The sequence below is a fragment of the Pan paniscus genome, chromosome 2 (assembly GCF_029289425.2).
Source record: "Pan paniscus chromosome 2, NHGRI_mPanPan1-v2.0_pri, whole genome shotgun sequence".
Lineage (NCBI taxonomy): Eukaryota > Metazoa > Chordata > Mammalia > Primates > Hominidae > Pan > Pan paniscus.
In genome coordinates this window covers 14,769,817-14,793,042 of record NC_085926.1, presented here as the reverse complement: position 1 = coordinate 14,793,042, position 23,226 = coordinate 14,769,817, and the positions used below count along the sequence as shown (strand labels likewise).

Sequence of the window (23,226 nt, the reverse complement as noted above, 5' to 3'; positions counted from 1 at the left end):
GCCCCCGGCCAGGGCGCTGCGAGGGAGGGGTGCGCTATAGGGGGATTAATTTAGGGCTTTTTAGTCTCATCTGGAGAATAAGCTCCAAGCCTCGGGGTCTAGGAGGAGAGAAGGGAGCAGGAATCCTCCTTCCGGTATGCCGAGTACTGAAGGGCTGGGAACTGGTCCCGGAGTCGGAGAGAGCTCCGGGACGGGCCCCGTGGGTCAGGTGTGGCCCCTGAGAGATGAGCAAGGACCGGTCCGGGACGCTGGGGAATGGAGGGCAAAGGTTTTGGGGCCCGACTAAGTCGCTTTTGCGAAAGGGGCGTCTTTCTTCGTTGTGGAAGGGACCCTCACTCCGGGGAACGCCGTGCGAGTGGGATACTGGCGCGCACGGCCAGGGCGCGGCCTCGCCAAGGCTGAGAAGGTCCCTGAGGCAGGGCGCTTCGGACGGGGGCCCCCGATTCTCAGCCTCCTCGGCGAGAGGACCCCGGAGCCGCGCATGCTTTGGCCGAGGCCGAGCGGCACTGAAAGGTCGGAGGATTTCGGGCAGCTAGCCCCGGGCTCCCCGGGAGCTCCAACTTGGAGCGCCCGGCCGGGGTCCCTCGCGCTCGTGCCTCGGCGCCGGAGGTCGCCGGGCCTCCTACCTGCTCTGTTCATCTTCAGCGCGCGGGGCCCGGGCCGCCGTCGGCGCTTCAGTCCGTCCGCGGGTCCCAGTGCGACTCCGCACACCGCCTCCCTCCGCGGCCGCCCCGCGGGGCCCGCACCCCCTGGCGCCCGCCCGGCCCCGGCGCGCCTCGGACTCCGCGCGGCGCTCAGGGCAGTGGGGGCGCGGGCCGCGAGCCTCCGGGGCGGGGCCGCCGGGCGGGGGCGCGGGGCGGGGGAGGAGGAGGGGGCGCGAGCGCGGGGGCGGCGGCTGGGGCAGCGCCGGGCGTCGCGTCCGCTCCCGGCTCCCGGCGCGCTGCGCTCTGGCCGCCGTGCCTCCGCCTGCGCCTCTGCCTGCGCCGCAGCCGCCCCTCCACCCCCTCCTAGACATTTCCTCCGCTCCCGAAGAGGAAGGATTTTTTTTTCCCCTGCTCGGTCAGGGATTCAGGGAGGCGAGGGCCGGGGCGTCCCTGCGCACATTTAAAGGGGCCGTGGCCATGGGCACCGCGGGAGGCGCTGGGGGTTCGAAGGACGAGAACTCAGCGAGTTGGGTTTCTGGGGTGTTCCTGGCTCCTTCGCCCAGCGGACCATCTATCCCTTTATTTTTAACTCTGGGCATTCGTTCAGTGCCGCGCCAGCCTCTGCGCTGAGCACGGAACAAGACAGCCCCAGATTCTTGCCCTCATGGAGCTTAGACGGGAGGAAGTCGCTGGAGACACCATTTCAAAGCGAGGGAGGGAAACCAGGGCAATAGGGCTGAGCGATGGCTCTCAGATGGCGCCGCACATTCTTGGGACCCTCCCCAGCCTCACTGAATCAGAAACCCCGTGTTTTATCAAACCCTCCAGGTTTGAGAACCACCGGAGTAGAGACTGGGTGATCAAGGAAGGCCTCCCTGAGGAGGTGACATTGGAAGGGAGACCCAGTTAATGAGAAGCCTTTCCTTATCCACTCAGCACACACCGCGTAGCCCCTCACAGGTACCTGCCTGGCGACATAGATGACTCAGACCAAGCCTCCACCCTCCAGGAGTTCCCAGTCTGCTTGTCCACACAGACACAGACAGATAGTTCTGCTACCCCGAGGCTCGTGCTGGGATGGGAACACACAGGCGCCTGTGGGAGCTCAGAGGACCACCCCAGTGCGGAGGGTTCAACCAGAGGAGAGGCCTTCCCAGTAGAGGGAATCGCTGGGGCAAAGACTTCGCCGAGATGGGAGAAAGCCTGGCCTGCTGGAGGAGTGTCCAGAGGTGGTGCTGGAGGCGGATCTGATTTCCCCAGCTGTAAAATTAGGAACTGAATTTGATCCTTTCAATGTCCTTTCCATCTCTGAGCTGCCCCAGAGTCCTTAATCCTCCAGGCTTCTGTGGAGAAATACTTGTGACTCGAATAGAAAATCTGTGGCTGAATTTGGTGTTACTTAGACAGGCTCTTGATACATTTTATGGGTCCATGCATGGAGGTGTGGCAGGGATAGAGATGGAGGTGATGGTGGAGGTGGTAGAGGTAGCGAAGGTGGCAGTAGCAGAAACAGAGATGGTGGAGGTGGTGTTGGAGGTGAAGGAGGGAGAGGCGGTAGTAGAAACTAGTGGTGGTGGAGGGGAGGTCGAGGTGGTGGTGGTGGAGGTGGAGAGGGTGATGGACGTAGTTGTGGAAATCATGGCATAACTGGAGGACATAATATACCCCATGGTAGTGGAAGAGTTGGAGGTGGTGTAATTGATAGATGATGTGGATGTAGTGGAAGTGGAGGAGATGAAGGAGGTGGTGGTGGTGGAGGTGGAGTTGAAGGAGGTGATGCAGGTGGTGGAGGCAGTTGAGACAGTCGAGGTGATGGAGGTGGGACAGGTGAGGGAATGGATTGAGTTGATGGAGGTGGTGGAGTTGAGGGAGGTGGTAGAGTTGGTGGTATAGAAGATGTGGGCAGGTATATCTGTGTTTAAATGTGGGTACAAATGAGTGAATGGATAAGCCGCTTCAATATTTGATGCAAAAAGAAAATATATATTTTTTTTAAAATTGATCTTGTTTCTGAGATTAGCAATAAAAGCAAAATACCCTAGAACCCCCTGCAGGAGCAGGTGAGGGAGGCTCAGATAATTCAATTCACTGCCAGTGTTACTCTTCGCTGTCAGCCTGTGCAAAGGAGAAGGGAGGACAGGAAGAGACCTCAAGGCTTTGCTAAGCCCTTTCCACTACTGTTGAATTTGGGATTTGAGGCTAAGCAACGTCTACTTTAAAAGATCATAGCACCAAGGCCAGTTGGGAAAAACACAGGTCTGAACTTGTGTAGCTGAAGCCACACAATAGTGTGGAGTGATGGGCTATGAAGTTGAAATGCTTATTCCTTTGTTTGCTGTTCCTAATAAGAGAAAATGGATAGGAAATACTGTTGGCTTTACAAACACCCACTGCCAATACTGGTGGTTGTATTTATGGGACTGAGCCACAGCCACTCACTGAATTCAGGGGGAGTAACTGTAAATACCCACAAAAGACATGATGTGTGGGGGTGATGACCATCATCACTACTTTCTTGAGCCTTTAACATATGTTTTTGTCCCAAGAATTGTATAAAGGAGTTATTATATCCCCATTTCACAGATGGAAAAACTGAGGCCCAGAGAGAGGAAGTGACTTGCCCTTACAGTCCAGCCAGGACTCTCATCCCATTCACCCATTTACTACTCTGTGAATGCTTGCAGTCCTTGGCTTTGCCTTTTGTGGGCAAGAGCCTCTCCGCACTTTTCTGGAAGAGCCTGGAAGGTGGAAGACAGAAACCTCTAAGGCAGATGCCAGCGGGGTTGACATCTGAGCAGGCTTTCCCTCTCTCCCCCTTTCTTTTTGCTCTTTCCATCCTGCCCTCTCTTTCTATCTACTTTGGACAATCAGAATGGCCAGCAGCTGCCAGCAACCTCGCGGTAAAAACCTAGCGGGAGCGTTGGAAGTGGGGGCCAAGGGGACCATCACCATGGTTCTGCCACATCCAAGGACCAGCCAGATGTCGGCCTCAGAGCCTGGGGAACTTAGGATCAAAGGAACTTGGATGTCCAGTGCATCAGCCGGGTGAGGAGACAGTGGCACTAACAGCAGGCAGTCGTAGCAATGACAGTGATAACAAATGCTGATAGCGGATGCCTGCTGAGCATCAGCTCTGTGCTCCACCCTTTCCATACATCTCATGACAATGTAAAGTGATTTTTATCATTGTCCCCATTTTACAGGTGAGAAAGCTGGGGATCAGAGGGGTGAGACGTTTTCTCAAGACCCAGAGGCAGTGGTGGAGTCAGACCCAGGTCCGTCTGTCTCTAGGGCCAATGCTGTTTGCTGTATACCACATTTGCCCAAGGTTACCATGGCAGAATCTTGACCAGAATCCTGGGCATTCCTTCCTTTCTTCAATTCATTCATTCAGCAAAAATGAATGGAGTGCCTACTTTGTGCCAGGTGCCTGGCCAGCTTCACAGCCCAGCCTCACCCTGTGCTTCCCAGAGCCCCCTGGCTAGCGGAGGAAGGCCGCCCAACATCTGATTACCACCAGCCCAATAAGAGCACTAATGGGGAAAACAGACTTCCTGACTCCCAACCAGTGTTCCCATTACGGTACCACTCCTCAGGTGCCTTTAGACTCCTGCGGTGGTGACGACAGGTTCCCCAGGGGCTTCTGAAAACAAAGTCACCCCTCACTGCACCCTTTAAGACCCCAGGACCTTCCCCACACACAAAGTTCCATCCCACACACCTCTCACTCATGCACATGCATAGTGCACCATTCTCCAAGTCAGCAAATATTTCCCATCTTTCTATCATCCTTGGACAATCTGGGGCTGACTACCTCCCTGAACACGGCTCGGGTTATGGCAGCCCCAGCTCCAAATCGCTGAAATCCAGCTCCCTATTCCCACAGGCCTGAAGCCTTTAAGCCAGCTCCAAAGCTGGATGTGGCCACGTTCTCCAGAAACAAAAAAGCACCCCAGGCTCTGCGAGCTCATGTGAAAGTGCCCATCACCAAGCCTCCCAGACAGGCAGTGGGATGTGGTGGTCAGGAACCACATTAACTTGGGCGTGACCTTGGGTGAGTCACTAAGTCTGTTTCCTCATTTGCAAATCATAATAGCTGATATTTGCTGAGCTATATGCTGATATATTTGTGCCTTCAATATATGTTTTGCATATATTACCTCATTTAATCCTCCTAACAAACCCATGCAGTAGGCATTGTTATTACCCCCATGTTACAGATGAGGCTGCCACAATGCAGAGAGGCTAAGGTACTTACTTGCCCAGGAATACACAACTAGTAAGTGGTGGGCGTGGGACCCTGGTTCTGGGGCTGGCCTTCTTACCTACTTCAGCACACTCCTCCCCACCCCCAATCAAATGGAAATGATAATAGTGTCTCCTCAGTAAATGAGGTCATTCATCTAAAGAATTCAGTACGGGAGAGGGATATAGGGGGGTGCTTAATAAATGATGTCTGGTACACAGTTGGTGCTCCATAAATGTGCACAAACAAAGTCAACTCACCAGGAACTGGGGCACACAACCCCCACAATCAGAGCATGAGAAGATCAGAAAGGAGCACTTACTGAGCACCCTGTGCATGCTGGAATGAGCAGAGTTGGGGGTAGTGGAGGGCAGTGCGGAAGCAGGGCAGCAGCCTGTGGAGGTGGCCTGGGTTCTGCTTCCTGCCCCACACAGAAGGGGGTGAGCCTCAGGGTTTGGTTTCCCACTGTGTGCTGGCCACCTTTGCATCCCGCTCCTGTGGCAGGGGCCCCCTGTGTTTCCCATTTTCCACCATGGCTGTGACACCATCAGCCTCTGGGGCTTATCTTCCCCTGAAAAGTAATTGAGTTGCCTTCCTGGCTCCAGGGAGGACAAATCTAAGCCAGATACCTGCCGGGGGGTGGGGGGTTGTGGGGGTAGAGTGGGGAGGGAAATGGTGTCTGAGCAAGGCTGCCCTTCCCTTCCCATGCTGCACACATTGCTGGAGGACATCAGATAAATTTGGCTCAGACCCCCACCGCCCTGACCATGCTCACCCAGGCTGAGAGAGGAGCAGGTTCTCGACCACACCAGGTACTGGTTCTGTGGCCCTGGGCAAGTCATTTCACCTCGCTGCACCTCACTTTTCTCCTCTGTAAAATGGGCATAATGAAACTTCTCTTGGGTTGAAGTGAGGATTCGGTGAATTTTAGTTCTCTTCTCTCTTCACTTCCCTGTCCTTAAAGAGTTCATGGTGTGGTCAGAGAGAAGGGCCTGGGATCAGCTGATAGTGATGCAGGGCAGCTGAGCTGAAAGTAGGGGATCGAATTAAGCTTACCCCTAAGAGGAGAGGAAGTGACATTTGGACTGGGCCTGAAAGGTCAGGCAGCATTTTCCAGGTGCAGCAGTAGGGTGGCCCTCCTAGGTACAGGGAAACTGCCTGAGCAAGCACCTGGAGGGATGGAAGAGGAAGGCAGGTGGGCACGGTGAGAAATGTTTGTGGTCACAGCACAGGACATGTATGTGGAAGCTCTCTGACTGATGGTGGGCCGAAGAGTCTGGACTTTACCCTGCAGGTAGAGAGGAGCCATAGTCTGGGGGAGGGGGTGACATGGTCAGCCCTGTGTGGTAGAAAGCTATGTGGTAGCTGGAGTGGTGGATGAGTCAGAGGAGCAAGCCTGGAGATGGGAAACCTGGAAGGCAGGAGCCGGGATGCCACAAGAGGAGATGAGACCTGAATTCATGAATGCTCCTGACCCATGGGGGCTGCATGGGCTCAAATGCATGCTGGAAGGCTTCTAGGAGGAGGTGGGCTTTGATCTGCACCCTCATCAGAGGCAAGGGCATTCCAGACAGGGGTGGGGATGGAAAATGGGGGCCGAATCTGATGAAGCTGGAACAACCAGTGTGCCGGGTGGGAGTGCATTTGGGCAAGAGGGGTAGGCAGGGGCCTCAAGGTCTTGATCCATCAGTCTTCGGCTCTCCAAGGAAGGGCTGAGCTCTGGGGGAGGGGAGTCAGAGGCTGGGCAGGACCAGCTTGGAGTTTTTATTATCACTGGGTGGGATTTTTATCACTGGGTGGGATTCAAGGTCTGTGGAGGAAGCGGCCACCCTCTTCCGGCCAGCCATTTTTTTTCCTTGCACTGGCCTGTTTGGCTTTTTCCCGAGGCTGCATTTCCACAACAGCCCCTCCTGGCTGGCTGGGTGTGGGCACGGCTCCGCCACACACCCAGCAGCAGGGGCGGCTGGCCTTAGGCTTCCTGCCCCTCTCTGGGCAGGCGGACTGGAGGAAAACAGCCCTCAAGCCTTCTTCAAAACAGGAAACTGCTCTCCCTGCTTCCTGAAGGGCAGGAACTGTCCCTATGGCAACCATGGGACAAAGAGGCCACATTAACCCTTCTGAGGGCAGGCCTGGCTGAGAGCCTCTTCACCAACCCCTCCTGGGCATACAGGCAACAAATGGGGGTCACATCCCCCAAGGGACACCCCCCCAAGTCTCACCACCATTCCAAGAGAAAGGCAAGTCTGGGTATTATACCCATTAGATGGAGGGCAACATTGAAGTGAACTCAGAGGGGTGGAGAGGCTGGCCCTCATCTGGACCACACAGTGCAAGGACTTTGGGTTTCATTCTCTGAACAAAAATGTGGAGCCACAGAGGAGGTGAAGCAGGGGAGGGATGGATTCTCACTCACATTGTAAAAGATTATCTTCTGGCCATGGGTGCTGGTGGGATTCAGTGCAGAGTGACAGGGACTTGGGACTCTGAAAGGTGTTTTTTTCTGGGGGACTTTGCCCTGAGAATGCTGGAGAGACCTGAGTCATGGGGAGACGTAGTCATTTGTTGTTGTGGAGGGTTGGGGAGGGTGGAGACTCTGTGGCTTGCACCCAAATGTGGCTACCACTCAGGAGCCCAGCCTTCTCCGTAACCAGCCACCAGCCGTCCCTCCCCCACCCCCAGTGGCCGCTGTAAGGATGCCACGAACACAGCTCCCAGCATTGTGGCTGCACACAACAGCTGCTCACCAGTTGCTTTGGGAATAGCATCCTCCTTCCTTACCACAGCCCCTAAGCCCCAGCACCCCACCCACCTCATCACGTCCCCTTTCCCCACCCCATCTCTCACCACCTCCCCCTTTTCACTCACTTCAGCCACACTGGCCTTCCTCTCCATCCCTGACCCTGCTCAGTCCTTCCAGCCCCAGGGACTTTGCACCTGTTATTTCCATTCCCTGGAAAACTCCTTCCTAAATGTTCACATGGCTGGGCTGGCTCCTCGCATTTCTCAGGTCTCAAATGTCCCCCTCACAGAGGCACCTCTGACACCACTCCCTACTCCCTTGCCATCCCATCACCCGGTTATCTTCCTTCTCTGCACTCATTCCTATCTGAAACTGTCCCATTTATTTGTCTGTGTATGTGTGTGCTGTCTCCCCGATTAGAATGCCAACCCCGGGAGGGCAGGGCTGGATCTTCCCTGGCGGCTGCTCCACCTCCAGCACGGAGAACATAGCCCGGCACACAGTAAGTGCTCACTCTAACATCTGCTCAGTGCAGGCAACCATCTCTCAAGAGGAGTTAGTTGGGGGCGCGGGGAGCAAAGATTAAATGTTTGCCCTATAAGACAACTAACATTTCTTGAGCAAGTACAATTGCCAGGAACTTTTTGGGGTGCTGATTGCATTTGGAGGGATGTATTATTATCTCCGTTTTTCAGATGAGGAGACTGAGACTGAGAGAAGTAAAGGTTCATGCCGGAGGAGTTGAGGGTAAACCCAGGGTAAACCTGTGCCTTCCTGCTTACCCTCCCACCAAGCTGAAAGGGGCCTCATGCACAGAGAATGAAAAAAGGTGATTTGACTTTCTGAGGAGTTGACAAGGTCACTGCCAAGGTCCACACCTTTGGGTTAAAGCAGGGGATCCCAAACTCCCTGATCTGAAGGATCTTCCAGGCTGGGTATAATACACGTTTCAATGCCTGCCCCCAGGCCCAGTGAGGTGAGATTCCCTGCAGCTTGAATGAGATTCTTCATTTGGAGAAACAGGGGGTTAAGGTTCTGGAGGCCCTGTTAAAAGCCTGGGGTTGGGGGAACACAGGGACTCCCTTCTCACCAAAGGGCCTGAAGTCTGAACCAGGCCATCAGAGGAGAACCCGGCCGTTAATCATTCACTCAATGTGTGGTAGAGTCTAAGGGCCAGGGCCTGTCCATGCCCCGCTGTGCCCAGCTAGGGAGCCGGGGCAGCTCGGGAAGGCCCTGACAAGCAATTGACTCCAACTTCCTACCTCTGACAGCCACCTGTCCTTGAATTCTGGGGACGGGAAGCTCAGTCCTCACAGGGCCGACCCTTCCCTTGTGGGCTGGCTTTGCAGAACAGAGGTAGCAATGTCACCTTCCCCAATGCACCAGGAAGGGTGGTGGTTTAAAGAGAGGCATTTTGATGAGCCACCAGGGCTGACTCCTGATTTATTTTCCCCATTCGAGCTCCAGAGTGGAGACTGCGTTCTCTCTGCCGGCCCTGTGGCAGAGGGTGAAGGAGGTAGTGGCTCCGGAAAGACCATATTAATTAGCTTAATGAGCACTTGTGCATTTGTGTGCACAGACATGGGAGGCAAGTGTGAATCTCTGTCACCGACATCATTAATTGCTGGGGGTGCATCTCCCCCCACCCAAAACCTAGACACTTAGAGAAATGAATCAGGCCCAGTCTGGGAACACCATTAAAACACTTGGCTGCTCTGGGCGCCGGTCCATTGCCCTGTGGCTGCTGGGGCTCTGTCCTTCAAGAAGAGGCTGCTGTCAACACACACAGTCCCTGCAGGAGCAGCCTCCAAGCTGCCTTCCAGCAGGGGGGCCCCAGGCCGAAGCCTGGTCCTCTACAGCTTAGGGGAGTCCCTAAGGAGGGAAGCAGGTGTGGGGAAAGCACCTTCCACCCCCAGCAGGAGCCACACACTGAGTCGGGCTGATTATTTCCTACAGTGTGCTCTCTGATGCTGGGATGGAGCTCCAGCCCCACCACTCACCAGCCCTGAGCCCCCACAAAGTCCCTGTTCCTTCTGGGTGTCCCTCTCCTCATCTGTAAGATGAGGCTTTTCTGGCACCTACGGCACATGCCCACTAGGAAGATGAAATAAGATAGTGACCCTGAAGCCCTTAGCCCAGTGCCTGGCACACAGGTAACTGTCGGCAATGTTAGATTTTTTTTACTGAGCATTGTTAACAAAGTCCCTGGCACACAGTAGGCAGTGAATTAGGATTTCATGTCTTTCAGCAGGTGGACCTTGTGTTTGGAGATCTAATCCACGTGCCATTTCTCACTGACTTGATAGTTTGGTTAACCAATGTTTAACCTTTTATAAATACCATTTGTTCACATCTCACCTATAAACAGGCAGCAGCAGCCAGCCCTCGCTGTCCAGGCGCAGCATCCCAGGGTCAAGTCAAATTCTTAAATTGGAAGCCCGAGGAGAACTTGCCACTGGCTATAAACACCTCCCTCAGGATCCAGACGCTCCCTGCCTGTCTGCGTAGGTGAGGGTTCAGGGCCTCCTCAAGCTGGTTGGGCCACTGGTGCTCCCAGTACCATAAGCACCCTGCACGTATGTATGTCATGTATACGAGCATGTATGACTCTTTTCATAGATGAGGAAACTGAGGCGCAGAGACTTGCTTAGACACACAGCTGGCAAGCAGCAGAAAGGTCTGACCCCAGGTCATTTGTGACCACACACCTGGTTTTAACTCAAGACCCTCCCAACCAAAATCGAGATAATTTCCCCTGAAACAGTGGCAGGCACAGCACTTACAAGGGTGTGAAGGGGTCCCCTTGCGGCTAGGCACACCTGGGTGGGTGGTAGAGCAGTATCCATACCCCTGGCTTCTCCTTGCACCTTCATTTTAACCCCCATTTTATCAGCACCCTCTTTACTCCAAGCATTGGGGGAAACCCAGTGGGGTCAGATGCACCCGACCAGCAATTAAAAGCAACACTGGCTCTTGCCTCACTCTGAGGATCAGAGACATAATTGGTGGGGCCCAGTGCAAACTGAAAATGCAATACCTTTTCTTCAAAAATTAAGAATTTCTAGAGGTCACTGCAGCATGTGGGGGTCTGAGCCAAGCACAGGGCCCTCCTCAATGTGGGGCCCAGTGTGGCCGCACTGGTTGCATAGCCATGGAGCTGGCCCAGCTCCTGCTCACAGCCTGGCACAGACTGGGAGCAAAATACATGTTTATTGAGTGAGTGAAATGGCATGTTCACCCCCAACTCTGTGAGGTGGACTCAGGATCATGAATTTGCAGGTGGGTAAAATGAGGCTCAGGAAGTTTCCAGATTCATCCTGTTCTACCTGAAGCCCAGGTCCCTGCCTCCTACCACTCTTGTTTGCCCACTCTTCCATGCTGACCCCAATCCTGGCCTTTGTTTTCCTGATCCCAGAAAGAAGGGATAGTTTACCATGGGCTGGAGTTTATTTTATTTTTGTGTTTTCCAATAATTGATTCCAACAGTTCCTACAGACAGACGTCCTGCAGAAGGAAAACATGTTTTGCTCGCTCAACCTTCGACTTCCTCATGGCACCACAGTGGTGGGGGCCCACGGCCTCGAGGAAAGCGTGGGGTGACTTTTCCCTTGGTTATTTTTTTCCATCTCACTGTTGGGGGACAACAAAACATGTTTTCCTTTTTCTCCAAAGGAAATCTGAACTTTCTTATTGACTACTCGTTGCCTAAAACTCACCTTCCTTCTCCGTGATAATCTTGGATTGGATGAGATGTGTAAGTTAACTTCAAAATAAAGGAATGTCCTTCATTTTACTAAAAGGACAACCATCACAACCAAAGATTTCATTCACATGGAGCCACCAACACCACTGAAATTCACCGTGGCTTCCTTGTCAGTCTGTGCACACATTTGAAGTGGCTTTATAATTTCAAGTTCACACATTTGCTCATAATGTTACCTTTTTCAAATGCACAGGGCTGAGTGAACATACACATAGCCAATATTCTGGTCAAGTTGAAATGGCTGCTTAGAGGTCATGGAAACAGAATTAGGTGTATGGTGTGAGGAAGGGGTCAAGAATCTTTTTATTCCCATGTGAATGTCCAATTTATCCAGCACCATTTATTTAAAACACCCTCTCTCACTGTACTGCTGTGTCTCCCCTATTATAAATTTGGCACTTCTATACATGTTGGGCTAGTTCTGGACTTTCCTTTCTGTTCCTTGGGTCTATTTTTTATCTTTGCACCAAGACCACCCTGTCTTAATTACTATTGTATCCACTGAAATCGAGAAATCATGCTAGACTTAGTAACTCTCCTATTGTTGAACATTTAGGTTCTTGCCAATGTTTTATTATAACGACTTGTGTAATACTGAGTCATAGCAATAAAGAAACAATCATAGTTGAGACTTACGGTGTGCCAGGCTGTAAGTGCTTTACATATATTAACTCATTTAATCTTCATAACAACCCTTGGAGAGAGGTGCAGTTTTGGTCTCCTCTTTGAGAGATGAGGAATTCGAGGCACAGGGAGGCTAAGTCTTTTGCCTTCAGTCCTGTGGCTTCTGCATGGTGGGCAGGGGTCTGAACCCAGGCAGGCTGGCTCTGGAATCTGTGCTTTTATTCACTCACCTCTGTAGTAGGTGAGCGGATAAAAAGGGGGTGCATAAAGGAATGAATAGGATGGAAGTGACGATGCCTTCCTTATCTTCTTGAACTTATGAAGTGGCTCAGTGGCTGTGGGTCTGAGAGCCCTGGGAACCCCCACACCCCTGCCCGGTCCACCACTCACTGGCTATGTGACTTTGGATGAGTCATTACTTCTCTTTAAGCCTCAGGTTCCTTGTCTCTAAAATAGAAATAGTAGACCTATTTGTCTGGATCATCCTGGGGCTTCAGGAACCAGTATAGTGTCTACTGGTCCAGAGAAGGTTCCCTGAGGTCTTAACCATCTTGATGGTCACCCAGGAACCTTGGTGACTACAGAGGGCTCCTCCCAAAAAGCTCTTTGCTTTGTGGATATTCTAGGCTTCCTGCTGGAGCTGGAGAGACCTTCACAGATGGGGAAACTGAGGCCTGGAGAAGCTAAGGGCATGGCCAGTGGGCACCCTGAACCTCCTTCTCACAATCTCTCTCTGCATCTGTAGATCCAAAGCTCGAGGCTCTCCTGGTCATCAGCTTACCAGGGTGGGTGCTCAGCCCAGAATGTCCCCACCCCCTTCATTGGGCAGCTCTTTCCCCTCCTTCAAGGGCAGCCCCCAGCTCACCACCCTGCGTCAGCTCTCCTGATCTGCAGGCCTGAGTAATCATCTTAGGATAGTGACTGCCTGCTGCAGTGGGACTGTGAGCTCCATAAGGATGGGCCCCTGCCATGGCTCCACTGATAGAACATGGCACAAGGAGATGCCCAGAAGATAGCCAATGAATGAGTGAATGAGTCTTACTTATGAAGCAGTTACCAAAGCTGACCAATCATTCCGGTTTGCCTGAGACTGAGGGTTTTCCTGGGATGCAGGACTTTCAGTGCTAAAATCAGGAACATTCTAGGCAAATTGTGTGGCAAGTGTTGGGTTCAGCTTTTAGAGCCACCATTTGGTCTCATCCTCATGTTTTACGCCAGGTTCCCTAGAAGGAGAGCCTCAAGAAATGCTCTCAGCAGGGAGTGAGGGATGCAGGCAGGCAGGGAAAACACCACACAAGGCTGTGTCCTCGCTAGACACTGGCCTCAGCCTGATCTTCAGGGCCTCTGGAGCACACAGGGCACCACAGCATGAGTCCCACCTTGAGGGGGTGACTCACCCTGGAGAAGGGGGGCACAGCGCTAGGGGAGTGCCTGCTGGCCGCCAAGGGCAATGTTCAGGAGAAAGGGGCAGCTGTCAGCCATCAGCAGCCAAGGTCACTGCAGCCCCAACCTGGTCATGCAGAGCCAGGCAGGGCCCCCGGTGTCCACTGCACTTCCTCACAGCTGCTAAGGGAGGTTAGGGGGATTTTATCCCTCACAGCCTTTTTTAACCTCAAACTGCCCGTAGAGCCCCTTGGGCCACAGCCACAGATTTTGGACTTCAGAAAAGTTACTAGATCTGTAGAAGTCAGAGAGACTACAGCTGAGAAGACTTAAGGAGTCACATGTGCTGTCCCAGAGCTGGGGAACAGGCAGGTCTGGAGGTCCACAGGGTGGTGCCAGATCCCCTGTGGACATCCTCCCAGTGCCCCAAGCCACTCTCCAGCGTGTGACTTGGGATTGTTTTCTCCACCGCACTTACCACTACCTGAAATTATTCTGCTTGTTCATTTCTTCAGTTGCTTTGTCTGTCTCCAACTCCAAAGTATAAACTCCATGAGGGCAGGGATCTTTCTTGTTCTTTATTGTCCCTTCGGGCCTAGAAAGTGCCTGGCATTTAGTGGGTGCTCAATAAATATTTGTCGAATGAATGAATGTGTCCCTCGTTTATAGATGACAAAATTGAGACTCTGCAAAGTCATGCAACTTATTGGCAAGGTCATCTGCTGCTAAGGGTCAAGCCGACCTCGAGGCAGGCTCCCATCCCCCATGCAGCCTGCCTGCTAGCTTCCTGGTCGGCCCATGATGATGGAGATGGTGTCTGATTGTGCCACTGATGGCTCCCTGGCCCCTGGCTCAGGGAGAGCCCCTTGGGGCCTGTGCATGCCCTGCTTGCATTTCCTGGGGCTTCTGGAGCATAGGGAGCCTCTTCAGCCCGTATCACCATCCTGTGATCTGAACAGGCTGCACAGCACTGTGGGGGAGGGGGTGGGGGTGAGTGCTGTCTGCTGCCATGATCAATGTGAATAATAAACGTTTAGAGTTAATAAGCTCGAGTTAACTTCTCTTGCTTTAGTGACTAATGGGCTTCCCCGAGCCCATAACTCACGCTGTCGGCTGAGCCTCCCGTCCCTCCTTGGCTTCTCTCATCCCAGCCTGCTGTGAGATGTTGCTGAGAAAGTAGGAGGGAGCTGGCTCAGCGGAGGCCTTATTTATGGCAGTGAATACGGTGCTTTCAGGTGGCAGCAGGGTCTTTCTGGCTGGTTTTTGGCTCCAGGAGAGGAGAAGGGGAGGCAAGGGAGGTTGGCGATCGATCCACCCCTGTCAGCTGGCTGGGGGAGCTTGGGCAAGTTCTTTCCCTTCCAGTTCCTCATCTGTCAAAGATAATAACCAGGGCTGTTCCAAGAATCAAACTATGTGACAGATATAAGAAGTGCTGGACATCTGGGGAGGGTTTGCAAATGTTTGAAGAGTTGAGGGAGAGGAGGAGGTGGCTAGGAATGGAGATTGCAAAGATCTTGGCCCCTTGTTCCTCAAAGGGTGGTCCTGAGACCAGCAGCATCCATGTCACCTAAGGGCTTATCAGACCAGAACTACAGAATCTCAGCCCAACTGGACCAGAATCTGCATCTTACTAAGATCCCCAGTGATTCCTGTGCTTATTCCAGTCTGGGAATCACCTGCCGAGATGGAGTGTGGCCAGGCAGTAACTTTGGTGTTCCTCTTCACCAGTCCCTAGGCAAGAGCAGACATTGATAATCAATCCCAGCACTCTTGTTGGTGGAGCCTAGAAACCCTTTCAGCTTAGCACTCCTGGCCTCCTTTACCACTGTTGAGAGCTGGCATGCAAGAAGGAAACTGTTTGTTGTCCTGGGCCTAGACTCTGCGCCTCCAAATCTTTGACTTAGATTAGGAAATCCAGCCCAGTCTCTTCTGCAGTTTCTGGGAGCAGTACTAGTCACAGAACAGGGAAGGTAGGATGAGGCACAGAAGAGGAAGATATGGGAAACAGAGGCAGGGAAAACCCAAGAGGCTCAGTGAACAATGGAGTTCCTGCTAGCATGAAGATGAGAAGTGGGGTGGGCCCTTGAATATCTCTTGGAAAGCCCAGGAGTAGGAGGTTCATGGTAAGCTGGACCCCCAGCTCAGCAACGAGAGGACAACCTTCTGTCCCAGTCCTTGGGCTGACTCCTGCCTTTGCTCATAATGAAGACATGATGGTCAGAGCTCCATAAGAACTGTTTAAAAATAACTTTTAAGAAAGAGTATTTGTTACCAAAATTATTAGAGCTATAAAAACCTATTGCAAAAGCCAAACAAAAGAGATATGACATCAAAAAATTTACTAATCTTGCTGCTAGTGATTCTTTTCCTCTGGGATAACTGATGTTAGCAGTTTAGTGAATATTTTTTTCCAGTTTACTCTTTGCTCTTTCAAACATGTTTACAAAAATAGGATCATACCATATACCTGACTCTGCATCTTGTTTTTTATATAATATATCATAAGCACAATTTCAGGTCCATACACATGTACACACACACACAACATACACACAGATCAAATTATTTTTATCAGCTGCTTAACATTTCATAGAACAAATGTCCCATAATTCATTCAATCATTGCCTTAACGATCAATATTTAGCGCGTTCTTTTGTTTTTGCAACAAACATCCTTGTACATATCACCTTATGTGTCTATATGGTTTTGTACAATAAATTCTCCAAAGCGGAAGTGCTGGACCAAAGGTCATACGCATTTTAAACTCCAATACAGATTAGTGTCCCAAAAGATTGTGGCAGCTCACACTCCCACCAGCCGCGTCAAAACTGCTCAACTGCCCCCGCCTGGCTGGCACTGGATGTCATCAATATTTAATATTTTCCCCAATCTGATGGGAGAAAAATGGCATTTGGCATATCGTTATTCTTTTAATTTGCATTTCTATGACTGCCTGAGAGGTTGAGCATCTTTTCATTTGTTTATTGGCCATTTGCATTTCTGCATCTGTGAGTTGTCTGATCATATTCTTTGTCTATGTGTCTTTCCTTATTTTTGTTTTGTATTTTTCTTATCAATTTTTAGGTACTCTTTGTATGTTGAGAATATTAATCCTTTGTCTATCTCATGTGTGGTCTACCTCTATGCCAAAAAGATCTTTGCAAGCCACAAAAAGATCTCTGCAAGCTGCAATTCTGCATGGATGAAATGCTGCAAGATGAAACAATAAGAATAAATGCAAATTCTTGTTCTTGGGTCTGCAAGCTCATGGTATCCTTGGAAGGAGAAGGCGGGATGTCCTGACCATTCATGACATCAGAGGTTGATGAGTTCAGTGGGAGGTAACAGTGGGATGCAGCTGCTAAAACAGCTGAAAAGGGACCTTCGCATGCCTTCATGGAGATAGAGGGTTTACAATGTCCTTCCCACCTCTGTGAAAGGGGCTCACTCTGGAGCCCTAGAGAAGGGTGAGAGGGCTGGAGCCCCCTTCCTGTGAGGAGTTGGCCCTGCTCAATTTGGAACAGAGCAAGACTATCCCTGCCTAGGGGGAGCAGATGAACCTCTGTGCCCAGAGGGCAGAGTGGGGTCCACGAGACATCCCAGGGAGGTGGGTCCCAGCTGAGAGTGAGGAGGAACTTTTTCCTTAACCACCTATTTCCAGAATTGCATCCCAAGTGCCTCCTACCCCTTTTCTTGCTTTATCTTCTCCCTCACAGTGTTTGCAATTTCTAGCATACCATACATTTTATTAATTTTTTGTACTGTGTCCCTTTACTAAAGTGTCAGCCCCATCAGGACGGGAGTGTTTGTTTTGTTCACTGCTGTGTCCCTTCCACAACCATTGTTATTGTTTCTCCCACTCAGAGCTGTGCAGAAATGGGATGAGCTGCTGAATAGGTGGTGAGTGCCCCATCAGGAGAGGCGAGCAAGCAGAATCTGCCTGGCCACTTAGCAGGCATTCTGTGCAGGGGGATCCCAGTATTCATCTGCAGTTTTCCTACCTAGGTGAGGTCCGGAAGGGCCTTTGGGTCAACAGGAGACCCCCCTGGGCCTCCCAGGGTGGCGAGGGGCCTGTGAGTCAGCCATCTGGAGCACCAGAGCTCTCCAACTGGGTCAGCTTCTGTTTATGTTCTTGTCCTGGCCCATCCTGCACCCCGGCCCCACCCTTGGTGAGCTTCAGTCCAGCCTCAACTCTCCTCCCAGCATGAGGCCCTTGTGTTTTGGAAAATCAACCGGCATCACACCAGACTGAAAATATCTCAAAATATCGCTTGCGACTTCCTCCTGCTCCCCGAGGCCCCGCCTGGGCGGGCAGCAACCTTTCCCTTGCTGTTGATTTTCAAGAAAGGCTCTTCCATCGCTGGGATGCAGGGAATTTCCAGTATTTTTCTTCCTCTGGCCTTTTTTTTTTTTTTTTTTGGCCTTCAGAGGCCCACATTGTGTTGTCCTGACGCAGCTCCAGGCAATGTTTTGCCCCAAAGGCCTGGGCTGGGTCAGCGAGGTTTGGACCAGCAGCCCTGGCTCCTTGGGCGCAGGAACAATACCTCCATAATTCACTGAAAGCTCCCCTCGGATGACTTTTTCCTGTTGCTGATTGTCTCCGAGTTCCAGACCTGCACAAACTGCTTTTTCCCGCAGCTAAATTTAAAAGGGCCAGACCCTGGAAACAGTGCACTAGGCTGCCTTCACCGTGGGGGCAAAGGTGGCGAGGCTGGATGGAAGTAGAGCCCTGAAGCCACCGCTTCCCTGCCAGCCCTGACACACATACACAGGTGGCTGCAGGACTGTCTTCATTTGAATTCCTCAAACTGCCCTTAGAGCTCCTTGGGCCACAGCCACAGATTGTGGACTTCAGAAAAGTTACTAGATCTGTAGAGGTCAGAGGGGCTACAGCCGAGAAGACTTAAGGAGTCACATGTGCTGTCCCAGAGCTGGGGAACAGGCAGGTCTGGAGGTCCACAGGGTGATGCCAGATCCCACTGCGGGGTGGATTCAAAGGGCAGGAGGAGATTCCGCTCAGGCAGGGCAGAGCAGGGAGAGCACAGGCATCCAGGGGAACAGCTGAGCCCCTGGTCGCTGGAGGGTGCAGACACAGGTGGCATGCCTACCCACCAGGGAAGTGGTCAAGGGCTGACAGTCCCAGGTGAGGGTCAGGTGCCAAGAGGGCCCTTCCCGGTTCTTGCATTTGTGGCCACCCCGGGCCGGCAAGGAGGGGCTGCGCCAGCCATCTCAGAGGTTCCAGCAGCCTTGCCCCTCTGCCCACATTGGCCTAGCCTGTGGCTTTTGACAAGTGTGGAGTGAAATCCTCTGGGCTTGACTTCTAGCTTTGCCACTGACTTGCTGTGTGACCTTCCAAAAGCCTTTTGCTTCTCTCTGCCTCAATGTCCCCATCTTCAAAGTGGGAATAAGAAGAAGCACTTACATCTTAGGGCTCTTATGAGGTGTAAGCAAGTTAATACTTATAAAGTGTTTATATATTTATTTATTTGTTTATTATTTTTTTGAGACAGAGTCTTGCTCTGTTGCCCAGGCTGGAGTTCAGTGGCATGATCTCACCTCACTGCAACCGCCGCCTCCTGGGTTCAAGTGATTCTCCTGCCTCAGCCTCCTGAGTAGCTGGGATTACAGGTGTGGGCCACCATGTCCCGCTAATTTTTGTATTTTTAGTAGAGTCGGGGTTTCACCATGTTGGCCAGGCTGGTCTCAAATTCCTGACCTTAGGTGATCCACCCACCTCAGCCTCCCAAAATGCTGGGATTACAGACATGAGCCACTCACTGAGCCCAGCCCTATAAAGTGTTTAGAGCAGTGTCTGGCACCAAGTAAATAGGATTTAGAATTATTATCATTATTATTGAAGGACTCCAAGGAGGGCTTTCCCTCTTCATATGTCAGAAATGGAGGCTTTTTATGTTACACATTGCCTTTTCTGGGGTAAAATTTAAGCCTCCCCCGGAAGGAGGAATAAATCCCCAAGGTCTGGGGACCTGGCTTGCTCCCTAATAGGCTGGGCCTGTGGCAGGGACAGCCACGGGACACATGGTTGAGTCACACGTTTGGGAAGGGGCACAGCCCCGAGGCCCCCTTCCCTCCATTCATCCCCTGCTCCTCCAGCCCACCCCTTCCCAGGCACTCGCATGGAGCGTGGGAGCTCAGCCTACCTGGCATCCCTGTCATCCTATCATCCTGGGTTAGCCACCGGTTTGCCAGGTGACCTCAGCTGGTCTCGTCATCTCTGTTTCCTCACATTCCAAGGCTGCTGAGAGGGACAGAGGACATGGTGCACAGAGCTGGGGGCCGTGCCATGGAAAGTCCCAGGGGACAGAGGGCACAACTTGCTGCTGTTCCTAAGCCCGAGTACCTGGGTGCAAGGTGAGAAGGCAGTGAGTGCATCCAAACCCTGCAAGCGGGACGGGTCTGGCCAGTGCAGAGACGCCCCCCAGTGGACTGGAGGTGACAGGAGCACTGACCGCATGTAAAAAAAGAGTCCTCAGAACCTGGCTAAGGATGGAACAAAGGCTGAATCCCCCGACTCGTTCCCACATCCCAGAGGACAAGGGAGAGGGGAGCAAAATATCACAGAGAGTGGGAACAGACACAGCAAGCACCCTGAAATGAAAGGAGCACACCAGCCAAACCTCAACACCCCTGGAAACGTGTTTATTCAGGGCCATTTCCCACATGCCAGAGATATATACATCATCTTAAGGATGTTTGCCACATCTTATTTGTTGAGTATCTTTCACTAAATCCATCCACATTTTCAACTTAGGTGTATTTACAAAGGAAACTTCCAATTACTGCCTTGCTTTGCCATAAATATAAGGTCACTGTAAAATGGACAGACCGGGCATAAAGCTACATTGTTAAATTCTAGCCAAATACTGTTGCCTACCCGAGGCTGTGAGCTTGAGACCTGCTCTGCCTTAGTTAAAAGGGGAAAATGGACCAGTTTGGGCAACATGGTGAGATCCTGCCCTGTCTCTACCAAAAAAAAAAAAAAAGAAAATTATCTGGGCATGGTGGCACACTTGTGGTTTCAGCTACTCGGGAGGTTGAGGTGGGAGGATTGCTTGAGCCTGGGAGTTTGAGGCTGCAGTGAGCTATGACTGTGCCACTGCACTCCAGCCTGGACAACAGAGCAAGACCCTGTCTCAAAAACAAACAAAAAACCAAATACAAAAACAAAAACCCAAAAAGGGAAACTGGCAAGCATCAAAGAGCTGTTCGAGTCGGGGTGGCAGCCACCTGAGACTCCTTGATGGCATGGGAGGATGGGAACAGACGGGAAGGAATATCTTTCTCACTCTGTTCCTTTGTGCTTCCACCTAAAATAAAGCAGTTTATGCTTGAAAATACTAACAAGGTAAGGCCGGGTGCAGTGGCAAACGCCTGTAATTCCAGCACTTTGGGAGGCCAAGGCAGTAGGATCACTTGAGGTCAGGAGTTCGAAACCAGCCTGACCAACATGGTGAAACCCTGTCTCTAGTAAAAATAAAAAAATTATCTGGGCATGGTGGCACATGCCTGTAATCCCAGTTACTCGGGAGGCTGAGGCACGAGAATTGCTTGAACCCGTGAGGCAGACGCTACACTGAGCCAAGATCGTGCCACCATACTCCAGCCTGGGCGACAGAAAGAGACTCTGTCACAAACAAACAAACAAAAGAAAATACGAGGTGAGCATTCCTGCCATCCCTTGAGAGTCCCCTCCTGACTATCTCCACATGCCCCAGGCCAGCCTGTGGAAGAGTCCTGGATCTCAGACTGGGGCATACTAGGATGTGGCCCACAGCCCAGCTCTCAGGGGTGTAGGTCATTTCCATTACCTCCTTTATAGCGTACAGCCCCTCCAGGATGTTCCCTGTCCCCAGCAATCTCCTCCCTGAGCCGAGGTCCTGTCCCTGCCTCTTGCACCTGCAAAAGTGACAGGTTGGATGGGGACCTGCAGAAGGTGGCAGCAGCCCTCTCCGCCAGGCCATGCTGAGTGCGCAGCTCTAATGAGCACAAATACAACGCAGTCCCCAGTCCTCCTCCCGAGCCTGCTGCTTTACAGTCTCTCCCACTCAGGAGAAGCAGCCCTATCTTTCCAAAACACTGATGTCATTCCTGCCTCCTCTCTTTCTCTCTTGCCCCAAATCTGATCTGTTAGGACACCCTATTGCCTTGATCTTCAAGACACAGCCACACTCTCCCTGCCTCCATCTTGCCCCCAGACAGACAGTTCTTTCGGGCAGTCAGAAGAACTCTGCTGAAAGCAGGAGGTTCCTCTTCTGTTCGGCCCCCTCCATGGTTCCCACCTCAATCCGGGAAAAACCCAAAGTCCTTCCAGTGCTCCCCACACACTATTCTGTGTGATGCTATAGTGGTGGACATGCCATACATTTGTCCAAACCCCTAGAATGTGCAACAGCAAAAGTGAGCCTTTATGTAGACTGTGGTCTTTGGGTGGTAATCATGTGTCAGTGTAGATCCATTGATTGTAACAACTGCACCACTCTAGTGGGGAGGCTGACGGTGGGGGAGGCTGTGTTGGGGGCAGTGCCGGGGTACCTGGGAACTGTCTGTAGCTTATGCTCAATTTTGCTGTGAATCTACAGCCACTCCCAAAAATAAAGTCTAGTTTCATTTTCAAAATGGAGAGAATGAGAGTCCCTTCCACTTGGAGCTCATGTCAGGCTGGAATGACAGCATGTGCCGACAGCCCTCAGTGCAGGGTCTGAAAGAAGAGCTCAGTAATGTGGAGACCAAAGGGACCACAAGGAGGGGATCGCTGATAGGGCAAAGTCACCCTCAAAGTGTGGCACATTTATAGAACCTGCAGGCTTAAGGAGGGGGAGGAGTCATCAGAGACTCCTCCCCTTCTTTTGCCTCTAACCCAGTTTTTACAGATGAGGAAACAGGCCTAGAGGAGGCATGACACCATCCAGGACACACAGCACAGGGAACAGATCGTGGCAGCTATTGTTTTTGATTGCCCAGTAAGCTTTCCCATTCGCCTTCTCTTGGTGACAAACTCTGATGCCTTACCTGTGGTGGGCATGTGACCCAGACTGGCCAATCACAGTTCTCTGTCCCCAGGGCAACAGTGACTGGTTCGAGGAGTAGCCGATCCGAGCCTTCCCTGAGACTGACCTACAGATGCTGGGAGCATCACTCCTTTCACAGGAGAAGCTAGCTGCCACTGCTGTGGCCACAGCCAGGCTACGAGAGTCTGCGGAGGTGGGCAGAGATAAAGGCCAGGAAAGAGCCCCAGCCCCCCTCATTGCAGATAGGCAAATACCACCCCTGCCACCACTTCCAGAGAGCAGTGATGCCTCCTGGAAGAAGCCTCTGCAGGCTCTATCTGCCCCCACCTCAGCCCAGCCCAGCCCATCTCACCTCCCTGGCCACATCTAGGACACGGTCCCTGGCAACCTGCTCAGTTTTCTCTGGCTTTGGGTTCCCTGGCCTCACTTTCCCCAAATGTGAAAGGGAGAGCTATTAGCACACATTACGAGGATTAAGGAGGGCAGTGGCTGTAAATGTGCCTGCTTTGGGTCTCAGTCCTTAGTGGGTGTTCAGGATGGGCTGGACCAAGGATGCTCAGAATGCTTCCCCTTCCCTTCTCCTTCCCACACCTAGAAAAGCCCATCAGCCCATCTGCTCTGAGAGTTCACCTAGGGGCTTTGCCCGCTGGCTGGAACCGCCTCCATATCATTCTGCCCTGTGGCCAGTTGCCTCTTGCTTCGATATCCTAACTGGCCATTCCCATGACACCCACAGACTGAGAATCAAGGCAAGCTTTTATTTATGTTTCTTGCTTCCCAGGGGAAAACATTTAGAA

General features: G+C 52.1%; 1 protein-coding gene and 1 long non-coding RNA gene across 3 annotated transcripts in view; one reads left to right on the top strand and one right to left on the bottom strand.

The window, feature by feature from the left end:
* Window positions 1-759, bottom strand: part of FGD5 (FYVE, RhoGEF and PH domain containing 5) — a 123,535-nt gene extending 122,776 nt beyond the window's left edge. For both annotated transcript variants that reach the window (XM_008951689.5, XM_003826223.7), the window contains exon 1: window positions 627-759. In XM_008951689.5, the coding sequence (XP_008949937.1) occupies window positions 627-639 (13 nt within the window). In that variant the 5' untranslated portion in view covers window positions 640-759. The remainder of the gene's footprint in view (window positions 1-626) is intronic.
* Window positions 79-12,021, top strand: LOC130541314 (uncharacterized). The gene is made up of 3 exons (XR_008955354.1): window positions 79-134; window positions 8,051-8,132; window positions 8,326-12,021. It is a non-coding gene; the product is annotated as an uncharacterized LOC130541314 (long non-coding RNA).
* The last annotated feature ends 11,205 nt before the right edge of the window (window positions 12,022-23,226 follow it).